Here is a 25,620-nt window from a genome sequence, read left to right on the forward strand (position 1 = left end):
CTGGTATCATATGTGTTGAATTCTACTGTCGGTTAGATCCACAGCCCCCGCCACAGCTCGAATATAATCCCAAGGATCATACCATGGTGTTGTTTGGCGTCCTATCCGGTAACTAAGAGCTTTATCTACGCCTCTCCATCAAAACGCATGTCGGCTACGAACTAAATGTTGTCATACTCTAAAATTGCACCACGAGCAGTTCCTCTATAACAAATGCATGAGATATAGTCATTCGGTGTTTCTAAACTTTTTCAGTAGGCTATTTGGGACTATTCTTAGCCCCGCTCTCTAAATACTTAATTGGATTACTCGCGCCACTGACAGGTCAGAGGCGCGAGCCCGCCAATAGCGGGTTGGGAAAATCTCAGATCACGGCTAACCAATTTACCTAATCTGTCCGACGACGGTGTCCCAACGCGCAAGCCGCGAGAGTACAGTGGCAGGTAGTAAAACCAATTGCTAAAGAATAACAAACATATACCGACTCACTAGGCCTCACTGGCTACGGCTCTGCACGATGCTCATCCCGTTCCTGACGGAGTTCTTCGATCATGGGGTAAGAATAAACTTGCTCTGCTAGAACACAGCATGCTAGCCTATAGTAGCTCTAGCTGCAGCCGGTAGGCATAAAGTATTCAAAGGGCATGGTGCAGAACAATCAAATCTATAAAAACCGGATATATTCCTGACACTCAGTTTAACGAAACCTTACAACTTTGTAGTTTAGCCTATGCGAGAAGGTGAAGGAAAAAAAATATTAATTTCTTGGAAGAGGCATTCAACTTTGAAATAATGTAATATTATCTAATGTCCTGATTTAATCACGCCCTCTAGCAGCCTGGAAAGCATCCTGATTAGGCAGCAGTCACAGGATGTGTAACTTTATTATTCTGGTGTCTGGTATTAATGTAGGCCTATAACAATTGTTTTAGGCTATTTATTATTGAGATGTTGGTAAAATACACAATAAATCATCGCATATTTAAAATAAATCTGGTTACGTTTGCATTACATTTTGTAGCGTTTGTGTGTGTTTCTTGAGTGTGAGTGTCTTATGGTCTGTAAATTGCTTTGAAATTTTTGATTAAATGAATATACATACATAAATGTCATTTAAAAGGGTGGTAGTGTTCGGAGCGCTAGTGCGTAGAGTGACGTAGTACGCATGCCCTCTGCATTGCGCGGACGGCCCGTCAGTGGATAGAATGAAACGTAGCGCATTCGGTGAGGTCATGTTTTCAAGCCGAACAACGGAATAGATATTGTTCATAATCAGAATCTACACCGTGTCTGCTCCGAGCAACTATAATAGCATTTGAACAGAAAAAGAGTCGTTGTGTGAATCGTAGACGGAGGTAAGAGCAATCTCAACCCTTTTATACAGATAACCAATGGTATTGTTTAGCCGTGGGGGAGGGTCGTATGCATGCAACTGACAGATGCGTTTGTTGTCTACTCTATACGGCTTTATGCTACATATCCGTGTTAAAGCGACCTTTCTAAGAGCTGAATATTTTGTCAGAGAAAGGTAGCTCAATACACCAACCGTTCGTGTATGACACTGCCGTGATGCTGAAACGCCAGATGCGTCTTAGAAACCGTTACAAATACAGGCTACATAAATGTAGCATTTTATTGCTATTACAACAATACGCCTACCACACCATTCGCCTACATTGCTTTCAGCATGTTACCAATCACGGTCACCGGGAAATACATGTAATCAGTTATTAAATAATATAATCTCAAACGTTACCTGTCACCACCTTCCCCATTCGTCTGTAAGGGTCGTGTGGCCAAGGTTATGGCGGTACTGTGGTGATGTAAGGGTTAATGAATGTAAAAAAAGAAAAGAAGAAAAAAAAAACGTATTGATCAGTGTCTGCGGGTCATAGAACTGTTCATTTTTAGCTAGCAGTGTATACATTTGATGAGACAACGTTTTTATCTGGTGGTAGGCTACTACCCTCTCGTTTAGGGTGCACATGAACCAGTGCTCGGCACGGTACATCAGATGTTCTGCCGGTAGACCGGCTGTGTATACTGGAAGGACCAGCACTGTGTCGACGCCACAGTATATAGAAATAGGCTATGTAGAAAGAGGGAGATTTTTTTAAATATATTCTTTGGTGACATTGCCTACTAGCCTACTGCTATGAATCTAAAGCAAATAGTCGCTTATTATCAATGAAGCAAGCTTAGAACGCGATACAAATAGGGCATTTCGTACATGTTTTGTTTAGTGTTCTGCTTGTTTAGTGTAGTGGGGCTGTATGCCATGTGAATTACAATGACCATAATTCATTAGACCTAATTAGAGGGTTGAGGAGAGGGTCACGGGTGCTAATGACAAGACTAGAGACTGAAGGGCCCTGCAGATGAATATATTGTGTTGAGTGGATGTTAGGAGAAACAGGTACAGGGAGATCGAGGATGATGTGGTCAAAAGATATGCAGAGAGATGGAAGAGTTGGAAAAGAGGAACAAAGAGGGAGAGAGATAGAGAGGGGGATGATGTCAGAAAGAGATGGAGAAAGAGAGAAAGAGGAGGGGGAGTCAGAAAGAAAGAATGAGGAAGTCAGAAATTGAGATACAGGAGAGCTCTCCAACACCTAGCATGCCGACTCACCTTAGAGAGATCTGTAATTGAAATGCTGACTGTATCACACTTCACATGTCTCTTATGTCACTGATTCTACATAATTAACACATACTGTTCCATGTCACAAGGTGCTATGCTTGCCAGACAGGATGCAGTTACTGTAACTCACTCCTCCGTCACCCACCATGAATTTAATTGCTAGCTTTTTGGTGGCATACCTGGCTAAAGCTGTGTTAATGATAGGTGGTGACCCGTGACAGTGAGCCAGCCAGCCACCAAGCCAGACAACTACCCAGCCAGGGAGTCAGCTATCTACCCAGCCAGCGAGTCAGCTATCCACCCAGCCAGCGAGTCAGCTATCCACCCAGCCAGCCATCTATTCCTAGCCAGCTAAGCAGCCTGCCTACCTGCAAGAGCGTTGCAGGTAGGCAAGAGCCTGTTAGTGTTGTTGAAAGGTCTCATCCTGAGGCTTGGCTCTAAGAGGAAGCAGCCATGGTCCCCTATGGTGCACCTGGCACAGCTTCCCATGGTGCACCTGGCACAGCTTCCCATGGTGCACCTGGCACAGCGTAAAGGCCATCTCTCTCTACCTACAAAAAACATCCAATGTGATAGCCTTACATTATTATCATCAAGAGTAATGGTTATTACATAGTTATATTGAGCTCCTGCTGTGTGGTTTTTGTAAACCGTAAGTGTATCCACATACCTTAAATGACTAAAAAATGACTAAATGGCTAAATGTACCTTGAGTGCGTATGAATACATCATGTAAACAACAACACAGAATGAGTGACAACATTGTCAATTACGTCATCCTCATTTTCTTTCAGTTTGATTTTCTGAAAGGCATTGTGTGTCTATTTTGATTCCATTTAGAGGGAGACAGGGTCTGTGATGTCATCTTTCTTTGACACTGGCGAGGCAGATGGAGGGCTGAGTCATTTTAGCTTGGCTCCAGCAGCTAGGCCTACTCTCTGCTCTTATGGACTGTGGAGTCTGTGTAGGGTGTGTGTGCATGTTTCAAATCTGATAGAATTAATTCTAAGTGCTGCCTTGAAGCCATCTTGTGCCTGCCAATGAAAGCTGTGTTTTTTCATATATATTCAGGGTGAAGGGGGGTATTTATCACACACTCTTTCCTTTCAAGTCTTACTTGGATCCCAGTTCTGTTTCAGGAGATGATAGTCACATGGGGAGAACAGCTCCATTTAATGCCTCTTTTATACTACACAGTACGGGCTTAACTTGACTCTACCCACCTTTTCTGGTTTTCCATCGGGCAACCCTAACCCTAACTACCCGGTACTGTTTTTTAGGATTTTATGGTAGCACCTGTGTTGTGGCTTCAAGCAAGCTGTTGCATTCCTGTACAAACCCGCCATTTTTATATAACTACTTTATAGCGGCCTATGAAGGGTTCCAAGGTCTATAAATGGAAGCCAAAATTGTTTTATTCACTGTACTACTTGATTAAATGGCAACCCCCAAACCAAGTCATGGTCAGTAGAGGTGCAGACGTTCCTCTGTGTTTCCGACAAAGGATCCAGCAAGAGTGTGTGAGTCACGTTGAAGACAGCGTCCCAGCAGTTTCACGCAGCATAGCTGTGACGACCAGCTACAGTGAGGGGGTACACAAGTGCACGAAAAAGCACAGCGCGTGAAGTTTGAGTTCAGCGAGTACTGTGTGGTGGGAAAAGAAACTTAAGACTAACTTAGTACCACAGGGTGTCTATAACCTTACTGGGCTTCCCAGTACCCTTCTAGTGTTCTGGGCTGTGGCCTGGCCTTGTACGCTCGGATTTTCCATGAGGCGGTGTTTCAGTTATAGTCCTGGGGTGGTGTTCCAGTTACAATCCTGGGATGGTGTTCCATAGTCATTGTGACCCACCGTCGTATTGCGACAGATTTACCGCATACAAAGACAAAGTGAAGCATTTTCTTTTAACCGTTGGGCTGTCTCAGACCCCCCACATTGCAAAGGTTAAAATAAAATTATTTTAATTTGTTTTTGTATTGGGTAAAATTGGGTAAACACAACGATGGTTCGTTATGAACCTTTGGGTCATGTGACCCGAAGGCAGCACGAGGGTTAAAACGATAATATTCTTGTTCCGACTAGCTAGCCTACTTCTTCTGTTTAACAGTTCAGCTTTCAGCTTCTCCCGCATTGTAGGCTATTTTAGCTCTTAGCTTTGTTAAGATGATGCAGATGATGCAGTTCAGCTTCCACACTGCCTCTTTTGTGTCACTCACACATTTTTGAAATTCATTTCAGCTTGCGGGTATTTTCTCATTTCTCACTTTTATACTTTTTAAAATATAAAGGTTTTTGTGCAAATTATTCTCCCTTTAAAAGTAATGGTAAATCCTTTCAAATCATTGTTGGAATGCTGCTCCAGCCCCTTTCAAAAATACCTTTCGGTTGCTTTGAAGCTTCAGCTTATAACTTTCTACTAAATTTTCACTATTTTCAGCTTTTTTAGCATGGTCAGCTATCCCCATTCAGGTTTTCAGCATTCTCACTGCTGTTTCGCAGGAACAGCCTTTTCTAGTTGTTTATTTTCGCCCCCCTAAGGATCAGTCAATATTTGGACTACATACACAACGGCGGTGTCAAAAGGTTCGTCTTGGTAGCGATTGCGTTGTTTGTATTTTTATTTACGTTCCGTTGCATGGTTTAAGTAGAAATTGCGTTTTTGTGGTGAAAAGTGAAGCTAACGGTGGCTAATTTGCTAGCCACAGTCACTGACGTTACTAACGTCACTACGTCACTAACGTCACGAAAACGCGTGACTACCTGTAGCAGAACATTCGTTTCACATCTGTTAACTTGGGGGATAGCTAGGCTAACTATAGCTTTACTGCAAGGCAGCTGCAGGAACGCCACAAGCAAAGAGGCCAGGGTGATAACTATTTACTCATTTTACTTTGTGATGTGAAACACAATTATGAAATGTAATGTACAATATTAGCTGATATTATTAAGAAAGTAGGCCCACATCTACTTTTGGAAACAGTAGTCTACTATTTCACTGAAGCATTAGCATCATGACATTAGCCTCTGTTGCCCGGGCAACACATACTACAGTGTTCTATGATGCATCTGTTTTCAATCTTTAAAATAAACATTCCTCACAAATACATTTTCGTTGTAGGATTTATTATGACATTACATTACAAGTAAACGATTTGTGGGTGAAATGATCATTACCTGTGGTTTCAAACCAGTGTTGCTCACTGCAACGCTGTAGCCTACACGAGACACTACAAAAACATCTACACAGCTGTAGGAAGTCAAACGGCGACAGAACATGTTCGGCACTCCCCTTACTTAAATCAAAAGTCTATCTAACTACTAACCTGAACTTCATTGCCACAGCCTAAACGTTGTCAATCTGTTCATGAAAATAATTTATTTCAGCCTAAACCGTACAACGGAACGTTAAATCCAATTCAACCAACGCAATCGCTACCAAGACGAACACAGCAGTAGTCTACTAGTACTGTACCGTAGTAGTACAATTTACCAGGGCAGTAGTGATGGGTCGTTCGCGAACGATCCGTCTCTAAGAGCCGGCTCTTGAAGGTGAACGTCGGGAGCTGGCTCGCATATCTGAAGAGCCGACTCTATTTTTAATAGATTAATACAGCCTATAAAAACTAAATGATTATGAAATAATGAATTTTAATTGTATTTAAAATAATTGACTAATTCAAAGAACAACAAAAAAATACTTGTAGGCTTAAAGGCGCACACGATCATCCTCACATTCTGTTCCTGTCAATCCTGCATGAGGGAGGGCCAGTCAAAACTCGGAGGAGAGCCATGACAAATCAATGCATTTTTAAAGATATGTGGTTACGGTCGAGTATGATTTCATTTCATAATTTAATTCAAATTGTTTTCACACCCATCATAGTCAAATTCATAGTTAAAACATGTATGTTTTAAAGAGCCGTTCGGGAGCCAAAAGAGCCGGCTCTTTTTGGTGAGCTGAGCCATACGAGCCGGCTCACGAAAAAGAGCCGGAATGCCCATCACTACGGGGCAGCTTCTCCACACAGGGCTATGTCGCATTTTGCGTTGTTACTGACAATGATCGCTACCAGTGAGATTTTTATGAATGAGCGATTTTCCACTAAATAAATGTCAAGCTTATTTACGTTTTGGGGGGCATATTTTCAGTTAGCAGATGGGACTGTCTGAATCGCGATTCCATCTTCTACTGCCGGGTAACGTCGTAGAATAATCTTCAAAGGGGGTTCTTTATTAATGAATGAATGCAATGAGTAGGCTACATGCCTGAAAATATCACGAGAAGGGAAAAACTTAAAATGACGTTTAAGTCATAGAGATTAGGTCCATTTTTACACCGGTCTGCCAAATTTATTCGTTTTGATTCAACGATGAGGCTGCCTCTTGCAGGGGAAATGAGAAGACATCTATTTCATTCTACACTTCACTCGTATTTTCAGTTGTAAATGAGCAGCAAAAAAAAATGCTTTTAAATCTATTTAATCTTTATAAATAATAAGTATGCATTTTCATATAAAATATACAGAAATCAGTTGTAAAAATGTCATTCAAAAACGGACCCCTGTGCAACCGACGCAAGCAAGCACACCCTACAATTTCCCCAGAAATTGTTTACCATCAAATTGTACCAATAATTGAGCCGCATTTATAATCACATGACTCACTTCTGGATTGTTAGCAGGACTTTCAATTAACTTTTTTTTACTTGGTGGCACTGGTGCACAAATGCTCGTAATTATATTTTGAGGTCGCAAGACACCATTTCGGGAGCATATGTGACTAAATGGTCGCAATTTAAAGCCCTTGTTATACTTAGCCTTTGTGAACACAAACCGGACCAATTAAAAAATATAAAACAATGTAACATCCTCGCACTGATTCAATTTAGGACCTTTTGGTCTGAACTCACCGTTAGAATTCCGGGGATGATGTTCTAGAGAGAATCCTGGGGTGGTGTTCCAGTTAGAATCCTGGGGTGGTGTTCCAGGGAGAGAGGGATATTGGGAAGTATTAGGTTTTCTGTAATAGAGTAGAATACCCCCTGTGGCCCACAGCTTAGTAACTGCTGCTGAAAGTGGACCATGGATCAGCCTCGTAGCAGCCTGGTGGCTGGTGACAGGGTTTGTTGCGCAAGTATGTGACAGTGTTTTTGTATGCTGTGTGTTTGGTGTCTACAGAAGTCCTTTTTGGATGCCCAGAAAGCAGCACTGCAAGATCTCACCATGAACAAGAACAAACGCGAGAAAGAGTTCTACAGCGTGGAGGTGGGCGACTCCACCTTCACAGTTCTGAAACGCTACCAGAACCTGAGGCCCATTGGATCAGGGGCCCAAGGGATTGTCTGGTAACTATGGTTATAACTTCATACACAGAGCTATGACTGAGAAAGCACAAGGCGGTTATTGTTTCCAGTAGTTCTAACGTTGCCTGACAACAGAGAGGTTCCAGAATCTGTAGGTAAAGAGCTGGGGCAACGCATAGCTGCACATGTGTGACCAATGGTGACACGACAAGAAGAAGAAAGTGAATCCCAAAATACGAATCCAAAATGCAAATCCCAGATTGTTAATCCCCCAAATTTGTATCTAAAAATGTGAATACCAAACCTCTCTCAGTTCTCTGTATTCCATAAAGAAAAGTCTTGTTCTGCTCATTCATATTCAATGCTGTCATCTGCATGGGGGAATGTGGAACAGCCTGTACTTTAGCTACACTCCACACATGGCCTTATTCTGACCATGGTTGCTAGCGTCCTAGAAACTAGGATTCAGTATACAAACCTAATAATTAATTTCATGCCCACAAATGTCTTGAGTGCTTTCTTATCATTTGAAAAGCATTCAGATACCAGTCAAGGTTTCTACAGTGCTGCCGTATGCAGCTTTGTAACATTGTCGTCCATTTTGTCTTCTAGTTCAGCATATGACCACAATCTTGAACGAAATGTCGCCATCAAGAAGCTGAGTCGGCCGTTCCAGAATCAGACCCATGCCAAGAGGGCATACAGAGAGCTGGTGCTCATGAAATGTGTCAATCACAAAAACGTAAATGTCTAAGCAGTTCAATAATGTCCGTCAAATAAATTGTTGGTTTTATTGATCCTGTTCTCTTTCGAGAAACCCAACCTTTGCCACTGTCTCACTGGCATGTTTGTCTGTTTTTACATTCACAGATTATCGGTCTCCTAAATGTATTCACTCCACAGAAATCATTAGAGGACTTTCAAGATGTGTAAGTTGGACTAATATATTGAATGTTTGTTTTGTTGTCAGTAACAGCTTGTGTAACTAGCTATATTCAGTTTGAAATGATTTAATGCTCAATGTCAGTCATTTAGTGAAGTAAGATAGCCCATACAGCGTTCTCAACTGTGACGGAGTGACTCATCAAAGTAGAAAATAGAATGTTGGTTTCTATAGTAACCTTGAAGGATTTCTTTGGGCTTTTATCACCTTGTCAATAATGAAGACAGTGTTAACGTTTATGTGTGTGTCCTTTGTTCTTTATTTTTTCTCCCCCTCTGTCTCGCGCTCTCACTGGCTGCCCCTCAGGTACCTGGTGATGGAGCTGATGGATGCCAACCTGTGCCAGGTTATCCAAATGGAGCTGGACCACGAGAGGCTGTCCTACCTGCTCTACCAGATGCTGTGTGGCATCAAGCACCTCCACGCTGCTGGCATCATACACAGGGTGTGTTAGCACATAGACACACACATGGGAGGGGTCAAACATGCATGACGAATGCACATAAACACACACTGGAAACATGCATGCACACTTAACACACAGGGAACACATACATTCACACTGACATACAAAAGGCACCTACTGTATACATTCACACTTACATACTCACACGTATACTTACACCCACATAGGGCACATACTTAGACTAAGCACCCAATATTTCTTACATTCATATTGTCTTATATATTTATTTTCTTGTCCTCTTTATTTGTGCAGCAGTATAAACAGTATATTTTTTTACTTTTTCACACTTCTGTACATATACAGTACACACACACACACACACAATTGCTTTACAGGACTATGCTTCAGTTCTAGTGGCCAGGATCTGGAGGAAGCACTAACCTATGTTTTTCTATGGTCATTAGAATACTGTCTAAGTGAGTCTTCATATTGATCGGAGTCTTAGCTCACACTCAGTCTCCACAGATACACCACTTTACAAGATGGCAGCAACATGACAAAAAATCCTTTAAGTGATCTGGTGTAGATTTAAAAGTACTTTTCACTGTAATATTTTAACTCATTCAGGCCCAAACATCCATAGGTTCCAAGTCTAGCCTAACGACCACATGGGTCTTGAAATGTGAGCCACTTGTGTAATGTAGATCCGACACCTCCTCCTGTATATAGCTCGTTCCATGGTCTGTTCTGGCTCATAGTCATTAGCAGGTGAAGGTGGGGTGTCCTCATTAGCTTGGTCTATCCCGTGGGGAAGTTGCAGACATCAAAGACCTGTTTACGTCATCCCACGCCATCTCACAGCGTCAGCACCATGCCTGCATAGAGGAACCCTGGAATGATGCTGACAAACATTCATAAGTCTGCCTGGTGCTGCCGACTGCAGTCTTATGAAACGCATACAGTACATGAACACACCAGCACACACTCAGACATGAACACACAAACACACACACACATACATGCACACAAGTGCACGGGCACTAAAACACACTGCCATATACACACTTGTACATTCAGATAGTTTTGAAGGATTATGAATGAAATCTATATCTACCCTTCAGGATCTGAAGCCCAGTAACATCGTAGTCAAATCAGACTGCACATTGAAAATTCTGGACTTTGGTTTGGCAAGGACTGCTGCCACGGGCCTCCTCATGACACCATATGTGGTCACGCGCTACTACCGCGCTCCTGAGGTCATCCTCGGCATGGGTTACCAAGCCAACGGTCAGTACCTGTCAATCAATCCACTTGTCAACCGGTCAGGTGATCTATTAACCTCTGTGGTGATGCATGTTAAAATAACAAGGACAGTATGTTTTCCCTGTTGCTCACATCACTAGCTCCTCCTCTTCTTCGGGGTGGTGAACTGAAACAAATTGATTACTGCCAAAGTATATATCATGCATGTATATACAGCATAAATACAGTATATACTATACTATATAGCCTATGTATGTATATACAGTATATATGTATACGTAACTGCATGAATTAATAAGTGCATTTCTTCAAGAGGGGATGGATGCTCTTAGGTAGCTTACCTGCTGCTGTGTTCCTCTCTCTTCTCTCCTCTTCTTTCTGCTCTGCACTGTCCAGTGGACATATGGTCAGTGGGCTGTATTCTGGCCGAAATGGTCCGCCATAAAATCCTCTTCCCTGGACGGGACTGTATCCTTGTGGCTCTGCTGGAGGGGCTTAACAGACTTGCTAGCTAGTGATTAACCCAACACTCACCTGTCCTCCCGCTGCTTGTAGGGTAGGGCTAACTTAACACTTCCTGTCCTCCTGCTGCTAGTGCTAACCCAACACTCACTTGTCCTCCTGTTGCTAGTGCTTATTCAACACTCACCTGTCCTCCTGCTAATGCTATTTTTAACTCGACACTCACCTGTCCTCCTGTTGTTAATGCTAACTTAACACTCACCTGTCCTCCTGTTGCTAATGCTAACTCAACACTCACCTGTCTTCCTGTTGCTAATGATAACTCAACACTCACCTGTCCTCCTGCTGCTGCTAATGGATGCTAATGCTAACTAAACACTCACCTGTTCTGCTAGTGCTAACCATACACTCACCTGCCCTCCTGCCTCTAATGCTAATTCAACCCTCACCTGTTCTGCTAACTCAGCAATCACCTTTGGTTCTCTGTCATGCCTGTGGACTTTTATTGGACGTTGTGACTGAGTGTGGCTGCTGCTATATTTGGGCTATTCTCCCTTATAAAACAACCTAATTTTGTCCTTTTCTCAAGTGTGTTTGCATGCTAACATCCATGTCCTATTATCGTCCTGCCTTCCCCTCCTCCTCTTCATCCCTCTTTCCTTCCCTCTCTTCTCCAGTGGATGTATGGTCAGTAGGCTGCATCCTGGCTGAAATGGTGAGAGGTAGTGTTCTGTTCCCTGGCTCTGATCGTATCCTTACCCTGCCATCCACCCCCCCCTTTTATTATTTCATCTCTTGTGATTGCTGTCACTCCATCCAATGCCCCCCTCTTCCTCCTCTACATGTTTCTCCATCCCCATCACTGCCCAGCACTCATAGAACACCACACACAGTTTTAGAACAGATCAAATTCCAGAAGGGTAAAGAATCGTGTACTGTATAATTCCAGTTACCAGGCCTGTAACAGCCTGGTGTGCCAGGTTAGGTCTGGGGTCAGTGTGCGGTGTGTTTCCCTGACCCTGCGGCCGAGCAGACATCGACCAGTGGAACAAGGTGATCGAGCAGCTGGGGACGCCGTCCCAGGAGTTCCTGTTGAAGCTCAACCAGTCCGTCAGGACGTACGTGGAGAACCGGCCACGCTACGCCGGTTACAGCTTTGAGAAGCTCTTCCCCGACGTCCTGTTCCCCGCCGACTCAGAGCACAATAAACTGAAAGGTAATGTGTGTACGGGAGAGTGTGTACGGGTTGTACATACTGGAATGTGTGCACGGGAGGGTATGTACTGGAATGTGTGCACGGGAGTGTGTTAGAGAGAGGAAGAGGGAAGAAACAAATCTGCTTACCTTTTATCTAGGAGATGGTAAGCAGATTTGTTTCTTCCCTCTCCAGTCTGTGATACACACGTATGACATACTGTTCACTACGGGTGTGTATATTACATCATCAAACTCTGCTGTAAACAACATCAATAATTCATATTGATAATATTCAGAAATGAATAATAATCCTTTGTCTCCTAATTTGTCCCTAGCGAGCCAGGCAAGGGACCTGCTGTCAAAGATGCTGGTGATTGACGCATCCAAGCGAATCTCAGTGGACGAGGCCCTGCAACACCCCTACATCAACGTGTGGTACGACCCCACCGAGGTGGAGGCGGTGAGGCACTACTTTGATCTCAAACTGTCTCAGTTGTGGAATGCCAGCAAAAAGTTATCATGCCCAGGATTAAAACCCCCCAAATCATATGCATTTTCTGTCTCCCTTTCTTCTCTCTGTTACTCTCTCTCGCTGTCTCTTCTCTCTCTTCTCTCCTCAGCCTCCTCCCAAGTTCACAGACAAGCAGCTGGAGGAAAGAGAGCACACAGTGGAAGAGTGGAAAGGTGAGGGAACCTTCTAGAGCAGAACATGCCAATATAATTGCCTATAAATGTGTCAGCTCCTGTGACCTATAATGACAAAGAAACATTCCTACATATACAATTCACTACAGTTTCCATTTATTAAAATAACTTGTCAATGTTGCACAGCACACACACAGAATGGAACATGACGCTGGGAGCAGGCCAAAGATGGTGTCTAAATATCACTGTCAGTGCCTGGTACGGCAAGATGAGGTCATAGCTACCCCTGCCAGGTGTTAACGGGACCCCCCTCCCTCTCCCTCCCCCCCACCCCAGTAGTCAGGGGGTCAGACCAGCACCACAGCATTCTAACATTGCTAACACACATGTATCTGTATTCTGTTACTCACAAGGTATATGTGGAAAAGATGTCTCACCTGCCTGTGTGACTTCTTTTTTCCTGCTCCCTGGTCATCTGATCGGTCATTTGACTGCAGGGAAATAATAACTATTTGCACTCTATCAAATTTCAGGACCCTCCTTTCATTACTTTTCCTAGATATGTGCGTTTTATCACCCAGTTACCTTAAAGGTTCAAAACGATTTTGCTCCTATTTCTGCTAAATTCCTGCCAGCCTCCCTTTGGCCATGTTGTTATCTGGCTGCGATTCTCTTTTCTCTCAGCAGATGTCGCAGGGGCTCCCTCGTAGTGTTTTCTGTCATTGTGAATACTAGCGCACAGTGCCCATGATGCAGTTGGTGCTTACAGTTTTTCACAATTGTTAACACACGTTTCTCAAAACAGTAACGGCTTTCTCAAAACGGCACACACAAAACTGAAAACCTCACACACAAAATGCTAAACCTGACACTCCCTTTGCAAGATGATTCTTTGCCATCAAATCTCTTACCTGTTCACAAAATGGAACTTGTGTTCTCATTTGGTACACACAGCCATATTTTCAAATGACACACACATACCATTCATAACAGTACACACAACTAAGCATTTGTTGCACACTACCAAGCATTCACAGCACACTGTAGTGCAAAATTGAAAACACCATTATAGAAATGGAACACACCATATGAATGACAATGGCTCTGGAGAATAGCACACAAATATGCAGCAAAAAAAGGTTTTATTTCGGTACACACAGACAACAGGCTGACGGTCTGGACGTTCCTGAAAGTAGCATGGTCAGCCAGGATCCTAGTTTGTATTTGTCAGAGTGTGATAGCATTGTTCTCACGAACCATATTTACAATTTCAGTCTCCTGTTCAGCTGTGAAAGTGTGTGTTCTTCCTCCACGGTGTGGTACTCTTTCAGTCCTGCAAAATACAAATACTGTCAGCACACTGTATTCTATTGAGTGTGCTGACATGCAGTATTACAGTACACAAGGCAAATAGATTTCGTACTTGTTTTCCATCCTGAAGATTCAAATGATGTCAGCAACTGTGAAGCGGCTGAGATTTGGTTGGACCCTCTGGCCAGCCTCCCTCATGCTCAAACCATGGTTGAGCACATGGTCAACCACAGTGGCCCGAATCTCATTAGAGACGACCGTTCTCCTTTTTTCTCCTCCTTCTTTTCCTTGTCCTTCTCCTCCTCTTCCTCCTCCTTGTCCTCCTCCTCCTCCTTGTTCTCCTCTTCATCTTTGTCCTCCTCCTCCTACTCTTCCTCCTCCTCTTCCTTCTCTCTGTCCTCCTCCTCCCCCTTGTCCCCTCCTTCTTGTCCTCCTCTTCCTCCTCCTCCTCTCACTCTTACCCCTCTCCTTCTCTGGTTGTCAATATGTTCTCCATTGTTCACCAAACAAAACAGAGACCCAAGGCCCTTTTTATGCTGCAGTCCTGATTGCAAATTGCTCACCAGACCTTAGTGTTTAGAGAATAGTTGAATAGTTGTGTGTTGTAGGTTGATGCTTCGAGATTTTACTTGAGAAGTGTGTGCAACAACTGAACATTGTGTGTAGTGTTTTGACAACAAGATGTGTAATTGACATCAGTGTGTAAACAAGGAAAGTCAGTCTAATGCAGATAAGGGAGTGTGAAGTAGTGCCAAATTGGGTTGAGCAATTAGTACATAAAGTTATGGTTGTGTAAAATTATGCAAAATCTTTGCTTTTTGTGTGTTAACAATTGTGAAAAACTGTAAGATGTCAATGAAACACACAAATACAGTTTACTTGAACTATAGATGGTGCACAGTGCCCGTGATCAAATTGGTGGCACACACATTCCTGGAATTATAGATAGGGCACAGTGCCCGCGATGATGTCAGTGACACACACAGATTTCTGGAATTATAGATGGATAGTGCAGTGCCCGTGATGCAGCTGGTGATGACAGTTCTTCTCAGTGGCTTTGGTATATATATGGTTCTATATAAACCTGTAAAATTGAATTTTATGTATTGCATTCGCATAAATAAGACACAACAACTACCGTATTTCTTTGAATAAACGCCGCAGCGTTTATTAAATAACGTTCATTTTTGGTGCACCGTTTATTCGAGGGCGGCGTTTATTTGAGGGCGACATTTAATTAGTAAGAGAGATTTCGTGTTTTGTAGCTGCAGTGCAGCAATAGACAACTTTGTTGCTGGCATTGTGACAAATGAATCATGCAGCTAAAAACGCAGGTTTTATTTAGGCTACTACCGCTGACCTCCTTGTCTATTCTTTGTTTGTCTATGAGTGCGGCAACTCCCTTTCTCATTGGCTATCAATTAGGTGTGCGTTGGTAATACAACTGTCTCAAATACAAGTGTTCTACATTGTGTAGAAATCTGAAGCAGCATGCCTGAAGCATAACGTTCATACACGTTAGCTTTCAAATAGAAAGATGTACAGAAAGTTATGTACATGTGTAATAAATACTGGGGTTGAATTTAACCAATTAAATAACCATTTTCAGATTTTTTTGGTGCAGCGTTTATTCGAGGGCGGCGTTTATTACACAACGTTCATTTTTGGTGCGGTGTTTATTCGAGAGCGACGTTTATTCGAGGGCGGCGTTTATTCGAAGAAATACGGTAACTGAAGAGACTCAATTCCTACAGACATCGTTCTTGTTGTATGCCTCATGAAACCAACCAAGGAGGCTAAAGTGGTAGGAATAGTGCCCATGTCTGTGATGCAGCTGGTGATTATAATATTGTAGCACATTTGCAATGTGCAGGCAGTTTTTACGTCAGTAAACACATTAATTTATGTAACAAAATTCACTGATCTATACTTAAATTGTACACTTTATATTGTTGTTCGGTTGAGATGATTTAGGCCTACATACACATGACGACAGTAATTTAATAACTATGAAGCACATTTTTGTTTCATAAACATGGGCAATTGTATGTAGACTATGGTAAGCTCAATTCTCATGTCATGACATCATTTTGGAGTGGCAACGATCATTTACAATTGTAAAATTCAAATATATTCAGCAAAAACTTTACTAAATAAGCACGGGCGAGGCTGTAGGGTTTAGTGTATTCACAGAAGCATTTTCATTGAGAGCTGTAAGTTAGTTCACAGGTTTAGAGCTCACTGAGTAGTTGCACAGTTGCATGGTATATGTGCATTATTGGCAATGACTCTGAATGGTGGGAATGACTGTACAGGGTGTTGAACTTGCCACAATATGAATGAGACATGACGCAGGAATTCTATTGTATAGCTCTGCCAGTAGTTTATTTTATTTTGTTGTACATTTTCTACATTATCTTTGTGTTCATTATGTTTAAATGTTCACCAAAGTAAATTCCTTGTTTGTGACCACTTACTTGGCGATTCAATTCTGATTCTGAATATGGCAAAAGTGATGCTGCGGCTGACAAAATGTTCAAACCAACAGATGTCGAACTTAAAGTATTTGTTGGTCTTGTTTATATGAATGTAGGTGTCACAGTTGGTACTTGGATGACCATTGCTCTTCTGAAATCCTAGACAATGTGCTTGCGATGACAGATGTGCACATCTGCGCTTCGATGACAAGAACACAAGGGCTCATTCTGTCTCAATATGTTTCTGTCTTTTTCTCTATATCTCTGTTTATCTCTCTGTCACTCTCCAGACATGATCTACAAGGAGGTGTACGACTGGGAGGAGTGGATGAAGAATGGAGTGATCAGAGGACAGCCAGCACCTTTAGGTTAGTTAGTTAGTTAATAAACAGGTGGGAGACCAAAGGAGGAAGGGAGGGAGATCGATAGAGGCATGGAGGGTGGGAGTCATGGATGGAAGGAGGAAGGGAGAGTGGATCAGGTAAATAATGTAACAGGGTCCAGCTGTTACCCTAATGGCATTGGAGGTGGTCTTCCTGTGTGTGTGTGTGTGTGTGTGTGTGTGTGTGTGTGTGTGTGTGTGTGTGTGTGTGTGTGTGTGTGTGTGTGTGTGTGTGTGTGTGTGTGTGCGTGCGCGTGTGCTCAGATGCTTTCCGTGGCACGGGTGTATCAGTGATCCTGTGTGTTTTTGTCGCAGCACAGGTGCAGCAGTGATTGACGGCTCCCCTCAGCCCGCCTCGTCCTCCTCCTCAGCCAATGATGTGTCCTCCATGTCCACTGACCCCAGTGACCCCTGCAGTGACCCCAACATGATCTCTGACACGGACAGCAGTCTGGACAGCCACACCTCCCTGGGAGCCCTGGGCTGCTGCAGATAACACATACACACACACATACACACAGACCCATTCTCATCCCCACCCCGACACTTTGTTACCTTATCATGGTTTAGGGTTTAGGCAACTTTGAAAATATGCTTTTAATGTACAGCTTTTTTACTACCCAACCCCTGCACTGCTGGTCTCCATGCTGTAAATGATTGTGGTTTATCTTTCTAATTCTTTCTTGGGTGTGCATCAGAGTGTGTTGGTTTCCATGTGAATTTGTGATGTGTAGTCTGAGAGAGAGGTTGTTTTGAAGCACATTCTGCACATGACTGTGGTGAAACAGCTGCTAAACAGAGTCTAGATTTACTGTTGGTTGTTGTCTGATTTTCTTATTCTTTTATGAATTACCCTTTCCACTGAACTTTTAACAGCACTGTTATCATTTTCCCTCTTTCTTGTAGAAAGTTTTTTAGTTTTTAAATGCTTTCCTTTTCTTTTGTTCCAGCTATTATCTTTGTTGCTCTGGAAATATATTCTTTTTATTATAGCATTTGAATGAAAGGGGTATTTGTTTGTGTATTTAATTTATTACTTCATGTTGGGGGGTTCCGTCAACAGTGTGAATGTACAGAACATGACATTCTGACTCTCTTTTTAACAGATTACAATTACTATTTTGATTTAAGTGCTCTTACATAACTGACATCACTGATTTCAATATAGTTCATTTTTCTCAATGGATTCAACACCCCTCTTTAATATTCTCTCCCTCTACTCTCCAGTCTTCTCTCACCTGCATCTTGTAGTTAGAGTTCTTGATTAGGATAAACTACCTCACACTAAACACAGTACACATACTGTATGTCTGAATATACAGCACATAACAGCCCACACCATCCAGAAGAGATTTGTATTTATTATGTGTTCGTTTATTTGACGATTGATTGATTTTAAAATGAACAATGCTAGGAGACAGCTAGTGTTGTATGAAATGTACATTTCATTCAGAAGTCAAATGTATATGCATTTCTTTTTATTTTATTCTCAGATTATGTGCAATATGATTTTGTAGAATGTAGTATATAGGTAGTAAGTGGTCCTGCTGTACATTGTAAAAGTAGATTTATGTTCTCTGGGAGTCTGAAAACAGTTTGGTAATCGCCATGGCTACCTTTTGATAGATTAAGGTGTTTTTGTTGGCTCAGTTCCAAACGTATTCCTCTGTCCTATACTCTGGTCCCTATCTCCCAGTTTGGGATTGGGTTCCCTTCCCGGTTGAACTATAATCAGGCTGCTGTATAGTAGCCTCTGGCGTCAGCTCCCAGAATGCAATTCTTGGGAATGTCACGCATGGCCTGAATAAATTCTGCATAGAGATTGACGCAGTGTGGATAAAACGTGTACTGTTTAAACTGTACTGTTTAAACCCTGTCTCTTTGCTTTCTTGGCTGCGTCTAAACAGGCTAAAATGGCCTCCTCTCTTTGCTTCCTCTCCCTCTGCACTGATCAGAAAACATGAGGACAGAAGATGCTGTTTGGCTTGACGCCAAACCAGTTTTATAGAAGTCCATTTGGTTAGGACGTTGAAGGAGATGGAACCAGTGAGATGAGTTGAATGGCTTGGCCAAACACACAGTAAACAGTAGTCCTGGTCTTGTGCTGTTCGTCTGGTGAAGGCCGGTAGTGTGTTTTAGCCTTTGGATCCGAACATGGCCTGATTCCAGACCAGTTGTATAAAGTGTACAAGGACAATGTCAACCTGCAACTCCTGACAATAAAGGGTTGAATTTGTTCGTGGTTTGTCTTCACTTCACATAATTTATTATTATACATTTCTTATAAAGCGGGTTAATGAATGAACAAGGAATTATACATGGGTCAGTGCAAGTAACCATGGGAATACTGAACCTGATGCACATACAGTATCTGTCAGATAAAGCATTTAACTGACGGTCTGAATGAAATATAATTACTAGTTTCCATCTACAATATTTCCATTTCGGTAAAGGGACTGGAGCAGTGCCCTAGATAGTCTCCTAGGTAAAATAAGCTAGAGGTTGACATGTAGGAAGGCCCCAGCCATGCTAGACAAGGGTTGACCCTGTGACCACCAACATTGTAATATTATAGGCAGCACAGATGATTTTCCATGAAACAAGCTCTTTGGTATCTAGAGCTGTTCACTTGGAGCTGCACAAAGCTCTCCAGTGCAGTCAAGGCTAGGAACAGTTCAGCTTCCCAATGATAGGCTGGGAGGAGTGCAGCTGCTCTATGATAGGCTGGGAGGTGTTCTGCTGCCATATGATAGGCTAGGAGGTGTTCTGTTGCCCTACGATAGGCAAGGGAGCGTTAGTCCAGCTGGTCTTTTATGTGGTACGTGGTGCTCCCGTCGTCAGGTCTCCAAGCGTGGTGAAGAACTCCTCCATCTCCTTCTGCAGGTGAACGTTGCGGTTCTCCGCGTCCTGGCGCGCCCTCTCCGAATTCTTCAGGCGGATCTCCAGCATACAGAACCTCTTCTTCTCTTGGTCCAGGTCCTCCTCCAAGCGGCTCATCTGATCCTGGGCCACAGAAAACCCCTCTTCCAGCCTGCCAATGGAACCGGGTACAGATTAGATTGCAATGTAAATAGCTATCATACTGTATAGCAGTACTCTGTCTAATACATCTGTATGTATCGAACACTATCTAACAAACTGTAAATATCTAGCATGAACAGTATTTGTACCTCACACATTATATGTGACCTAAAACTATAGGCTGGCTGTTGCTCTGACCAGCCCTGCTGTCTTACTTGCGAATACGCGTCTCATAGGCTATCCTCTGTCTCTTCAGCTCCTGTTTCAGCTCTGAAACCAGGCTTGTCAGGCTCTCGTTCACCCCTGACCCTTGACCCCTGCTGAGGTCATCCTCAGGGTCAGACCGTCCACAGCCCGCGCTGCTCACAGACTGATCCAGAACCTCGCTGCTGTCCCCAGCCTCCGAGCGCCAACTTTGACCCTGCCCCGACTCCGGACCCTGCGTGACTCGGTCACTTCCTGTCGATTCAGCCAATGAGATCTCACAAGATGTCCAGGTGGAGGAGTTGGAGCTCTCGACAGGCACGCTTAGACTGGAGGGTGTGGCTGTGACGTTGTCATAGGCGGAGAGTCTGTGAGAGTGGGCAGAGTTTTTGTGGGACTGGGAAGGCTTTACGTGAGAGCAGGGAGAGTCTTCCAGCGAGTGTTGTTGAGAGTCTTTTAGTGAGTGTGAGACCTCTTTGAGGGAGAGGGTGGAGTCTTTGAGGCAGAGGGAGGAGTCTTTCAGTCTCTCTCCCGAGGAGGCGGTCCGTCTATGGCTGCGTAACGACGACAGGCCGTTCATCAGCCAGTTGCCTGTGGCAACTGACGACATGTCCCCGGCGGACCCCCCCATCTTCCCTTTGCCCACCCCCAATGTGGCCCCTGCCCCCCCCTTCAAGGAGCACCTCCAGGAGGGCACAGGTTTGGACTGCTTACTAGGGCTAAGGGATGCTCCTCCTTCGCTCTTTCCCTCGCTCTTTCCATCCGCCCTTCTGACTATCTTCCCTTCTGCTTTCGTCTTCTCCCTCCCTTCTGCCTGGAGGTCTTCTGCTGGCACCTCTGCCTGTCCCGAGGAGGCTGGCTCAGGGGCTTTAGCGTCCAGGGAGGGGGTGCTGGGGGCCGGCTGGAGGGCCTCCTTTAGGGGTCTGGAGCTTGACTCGGAGGAGGGAGAGGGAGCCCTCACTTCCTCGTGGGAGACCCAGCCCACCATGGCACGCTGGCCAGGGGCCTGCGGGGGGGGTGTCGGGGTCTTGGTCTCGTCCTCGGGCCCCTCCCTCTCATACAGCCGAGAGTGCTGGCTGATCAGTAGGGTCATCAGGTGCTGTATCTGGGAGCTGCCTGTAGGGGGAGCCATGGAGAGAGAGTTAGAGAGAGCCTTCATATATGGCACAAAGCTGAGGAGGTGGCAGGGATGATAACACAGGCCTTAGACTTTTCCTCAGAAGCTTTCCCTACCACTTAACTAACCATGTTGTTCATTGAACCCTGTGTATTTTTAACCTAAACCTTTCGGTAAAGTTTTTTATTTTATTATTACTGCAATGCTGCAATTTCCCCATCTATTTCTATCTCTAGAATTAGCATTGGAAGGCTGATAGGGGAGTTGAACCAATGACCAGTGGGTCTGAACTCATGTTGTCTGGTTGAGTTGCTGACTCATGGTGTTTACCCTCCATCATGGTGACAGGGTCCTCCACTCTGGGCCGAAGAATGTTGGGACCAAACACGGTGGCCAGGTTCTGAACACTCATCTTGTTCTCACTGGAGTGGGTCTGGACCTCATCCAGAAACCTTACACACACAAACAAATACACAGATGCTCACACACACAGACAAACGTACGTACAACCTCACCAAATATACACAGTCACATGTTCACAAACTCATAGTGAATGAGTTGATATCTAGAGATGGGAAGGTAAATTAGATCAACGTCGTTTTGGCTGTGCAAATGTGTCCTTGGGCAAGGCACTTCACCCTACTTGCCTCGGGGGAAATGTCCCTGTACTAACTGTAAGTCGCTCTGGAAAAGAGCGTCTGCTAAATGACTAAATGTAAATGTACATTTTGATTTGGAGAAAAACTGAACAAAATGGAGGGGGTTCTTACTTGCAGATGTACTTGAGGAGGTTGTAGTTGACCTGAGGAAGAGCCTTGACCTGTTTCACCAGCTCCTGGATCCCCTGCAGAACAAGAGCACATCCACCATACCTTCAGAGAGAAGTCAGCTCAGCTATGAAAGACACTTCGGGTCTCTCTCATAGCTGCACATAGACAACACATACACACACACACAAACCAATACACACATGCACAAACACAAATTAAACACAATCACAAAAACACAACAACATATACCACACCCACACACAAACTAACACACACACACATGAACTAAAACACAATCACACCATCTCGTAGTCCTTGGTGAGCAGCTGGGCGCAGGAGAGGAACTGGGTGTATTTGGTGAATGGGATCACAGGCTCAGGCAGCTCCCTCAAGTACAACTTGAGCAGTGACGCCACTGTGTGGACATCTGTGGAACTGCAGGAGAGGACAGGGCGTGTGCTTAGCTTTGGCGATAAACGGCAAGATCCAGTTTGAACTCAAACTTTAGATTCTGTTTAAACCCCCCCCCCCCCAAATTCTGGTAAGGGTTAAAAATAAGTTATGATACAGATTGTTCCCTGGAATTCCTGTTCCTCTTCCGATCCTTCTCTTTTTCGGTTGTACTTGCATGCACCATTTGTTTGTCTATTTGAATGAAAGCGTCTGCTAAATGATTCAAATGTCAAATGAAATGTAAGTGTTTGTATTTAGTGTAACAGATGACCAGATCTGATGAGGGAGAGTCGTGGATCCTCTCACCTGTCGAACAGAGGCTTCTCTCCCCTGTCAAAAGCGTCCTGCAGCTCTCGCACAAGATTGGTCTGTCCCGGGGCCCTGAATAGTCCCTCCTCCCCAAGCCCCTGTTGGAAGATGAAACACACACACTGCTCCACCAGGACTGGGACCCTGCGCTGGGGAGAACACTGGGCCTCGCACAGCATGGTCTCCTCCAGGTGCTGGCCAAACACACCTAGGAGGACACACACAAACACACACGCACATAAACACACACAGGCACACACCCATGCACACCCACACCCAAACATACAAGATATTGCATTAGCAAACATGCAGAGTAATAATAACATTTGTGTTAATGTACTGTACTTGCATGTGTTTTTTGACAGTGAGTGAGTGTGAACGTATGTGTGGCTACAGTATGTGACCAAGGAAGAATTGAATTTATAGTTTTTTAGCCCCTATGTTTGTAAGAAATGCACTTGCCGTGCTTAAACATGCCTCTATTTACTGTCTCACCCTGTGTGTAAATGTGTGTGAGTGTTTGTATGTAAGTGTGTGTGTGTGTGTACGTGTGTGTCCTACCTCCCCCCAGAGTGGTCCATATGGCTCTGCGTATAGCTCTGACCCAGTCCTCCATGTCACTGTGGGAGTTAGCCATCAACAGGAAAGACTCATGGCTCAGCCCTGAACGATCCTTCTCTCCAGCACCTCCTAAACACACACACACACACACACACACACATGCATACATATTATATGTGACAGTGAAGGGCTAAATCGATGAATGCAAGGGAAACACACCTAAGTCTTTCAGAGCATATGCTCATCTTTATGAGTTACTAAAACATCCTTGCTGACTTTGAATGTCTGTCCTTGAGTGCTTCTACTCAGAGCCGTGTGTGAGGCTCTGACTGAGCTCCAGAAGTCCATCTCTGAGCACAGACAACCACCCTGTGTGTGCACGGTGCATGTGTACATGTGTGAACTTGCGTGCGTCTGTGCATGGTGTGTGTGTGTCTATTGCAGTGACACAAACTCTGTCATGTGGGGAGAGAGATGACCTAGAGAGGCAGAGACCAGATTCTGCATATGCTGTAACCATGTGTTTCTCTCTCACACCTTCTCTCCCTGTGTCTCTCTGTCTGTCTGTCTCTCTCTCTCTCTCTCTCTCTCTCTCTGTTCTTTCTGTATTTTCTCTGTATTTTCTCTCTCTTTCTACTTTCTCTCTCTCTGTCTCTCTCACTATTTCACTTTGACTTGCTGCCTTTCTCTCCCTCCCTTTCCTCCTCCTCCTCTGCCCCCCCCCCCCCCCCCCCTGCCCTCTGAGTTCTGGCGGAAATTGATAGCCAAGGTGACACCATACCCACACTCTCCAACACACATGACATACTCTCAGACCAATACATGGTACACACTTTTACACACACACAGAACACACTTTTACACTCACTCACAAACACACACACACACACAGTACACACACGCAGGTGTTGACGATATTGACATTCATGTCATTTATAGAGCCGTGTGCTGAATGGGCACAGGCATGCAGGTCATGAGGCAACACTTTCCCTCTCAGGTGTGTGTGTGAGAGTGAGTGAATGTGTCTTCCACATATCAGTTAACCAGCCAACACTTTCTCTCTCAGATTTATGGCCATGCGATTCCCCAAAGCTAAGTCAGGAACAGAAAGACAGGTATCCAAACGAATGGACAGATAGACACAGGGAAAGAGGGACAGAGGGAAAGAGAGACAGAGGGAGGGAGAGAGACAGAGACAGAGAGACAGAGACAGAGAGCGACCGAGAGACAGAGGGAGAGAGAGTCAGAGTGGCAGAGGGAGGGAGAGACAGCCAGACAGAGCAAAACTTCTCCCTTGCTGCATGCTCATTCACCTAACACAGCTGAATGTGTTTTCCAGAGATTGTCTGTGGGACACAAGGTCATATATATGGGAGCTGTTTATGTGTTTATCTATGGAAGCAGTTTATCGCTGGCATTCATCTCATTCTAGGAGAAGAGAGCATCCATTCACACTACTGGCTTATGTTGTTACCGGGGAAGTAATGCCTGACATTACCCCTGTCATGACACCTGCCATGACCCCTGGTCTCTACTGACACCCAGACAAAGAAAGTTCACCAAGACACTACACACAGACATAATACCTCGCTTTAACTCCATACAGCTGTACGTCCGTAGAGATGGGACATACACTCCAACACACAGAAATGCAAGCCCATATGCAGGCACGGTGCTTGCACACACAGACACACGCCTCCACACGCACACATGCAAACTAAATGTGACCAGAATATCCACACCTTTATGAAAAAGAACTCGGAACCTTCCAAGCTATCTGCCGGCTGCAGGTCAACATGCTGTGCTTACCCAAGAAGATGTCAGGGGCGGTGTGCGGCTTGCAGCAGATATGGCCCATGGTTGGATCCAAAAGAGAGGGGTGAGAGAGTGAGATGGTGAGAGTGAGAGGGGGGGTAGGGGTGTGAGATGAGGGGGTGAGAGTGAACGGTGAAAGGGTGCGAGAGTGAAGGGGTGAGAGTGAAGGAGTGGGGGTGATGGGTGAGAGGGTGAGGCGGTAAGAAGGCAAAATAGTGAGATAGGGGGTGACCGAAGGGGAGGGTGAATGGATGACAGGGTGAGAGGATGAGAGTTAAGAGAATAAGAGTATGCGAGAGAGTGAGAGGGTGTGTGTGTGTGAGAGAGAGTGAGAGAGAGT

At 44.3% G+C, this 25,620-nt stretch overlaps 3 protein-coding genes across 9 annotated transcripts in view; 1 reads left to right on the forward strand and 2 right to left on the reverse strand.

Annotated features, from left to right (window-relative positions):
* The window catches only part of ptpn20 (protein tyrosine phosphatase non-receptor type 20), a 38,464-nt gene extending 37,541 nt beyond the window's left edge, over window positions 1–923 (reverse strand). The window contains 1 exon segment of the mRNA XM_062464497.1: window positions 1–923. The gene's annotated coding sequence lies outside the window, so the exon portion shown is untranslated.
* Window positions 380–19,266, forward strand: mapk8a (mitogen-activated protein kinase 8a). Of its 4 annotated transcripts, none has more exons than XM_062463204.1 (12): window positions 380–556; window positions 7,820–7,986; window positions 8,557–8,686; window positions 8,815–8,873; window positions 9,194–9,332; window positions 10,415–10,580; window positions 11,696–11,767; window positions 12,052–12,234; window positions 12,551–12,675; window positions 12,836–12,899; window positions 16,939–17,016; window positions 17,351–19,266. In XM_062463204.1, the coding sequence occupies exons 1-12, from the start codon at window positions 518–520 to the stop codon at window positions 17,524–17,526; spliced, it is 1,398 nt and encodes a 465-aa protein (XP_062319188.1). In that variant the 5' UTR covers window positions 380–517; the 3' UTR covers window positions 17,527–19,266. The 4 variants fall into 4 exon arrangements, with proteins under 4 accessions (XP_062319188.1, XP_062319187.1, XP_062319190.1 ...); XM_062463203.1 differs by lacking the exon at window positions 11,696–11,767 and adding an exon at window positions 10,953–11,024 and having other exon boundaries at window positions 383–556; XM_062463206.1 differs by lacking the exon at window positions 11,696–11,767 and adding an exon at window positions 10,953–11,024 and having other exon boundaries at window positions 383–556; window positions 17,346–17,498.
* arhgap22 (Rho GTPase activating protein 22) overlaps window positions 18,555–25,620 on the reverse strand; it is a 13,389-nt gene continuing 6,323 nt past the window's right edge. For all 4 annotated transcript variants that reach the window (XM_062463199.1, XM_062463201.1, XM_062463200.1 and 1 more), the window contains 7 exons: window positions 23,466–23,594; window positions 22,902–23,112; window positions 22,445–22,577; window positions 22,143–22,216; window positions 21,703–21,824; window positions 20,267–21,371; window positions 18,555–20,061 (listed from right to left, as the gene is read on the reverse strand). In XM_062463199.1, coding sequence (XP_062319183.1) covers window positions 19,842–20,061; window positions 20,267–21,371; window positions 21,703–21,824; window positions 22,143–22,216; window positions 22,445–22,577; window positions 22,902–23,112; window positions 23,466–23,594 — 1,994 coding nt within the window. In that variant the 3' untranslated portion in view covers window positions 18,555–19,841. The remainder of the gene's footprint in view (window positions 20,062–20,266; window positions 21,372–21,702; window positions 21,825–22,142; window positions 22,217–22,444; window positions 22,578–22,901; window positions 23,113–23,465; window positions 23,595–25,620) is intronic.

The sequence above is a fragment of the Osmerus eperlanus genome, chromosome 6 (genome assembly GCF_963692335.1).
Source record: "Osmerus eperlanus chromosome 6, fOsmEpe2.1, whole genome shotgun sequence".
NCBI classification, from domain to species: Eukaryota; Metazoa; Chordata; class Actinopteri; order Osmeriformes; family Osmeridae; genus Osmerus; species Osmerus eperlanus.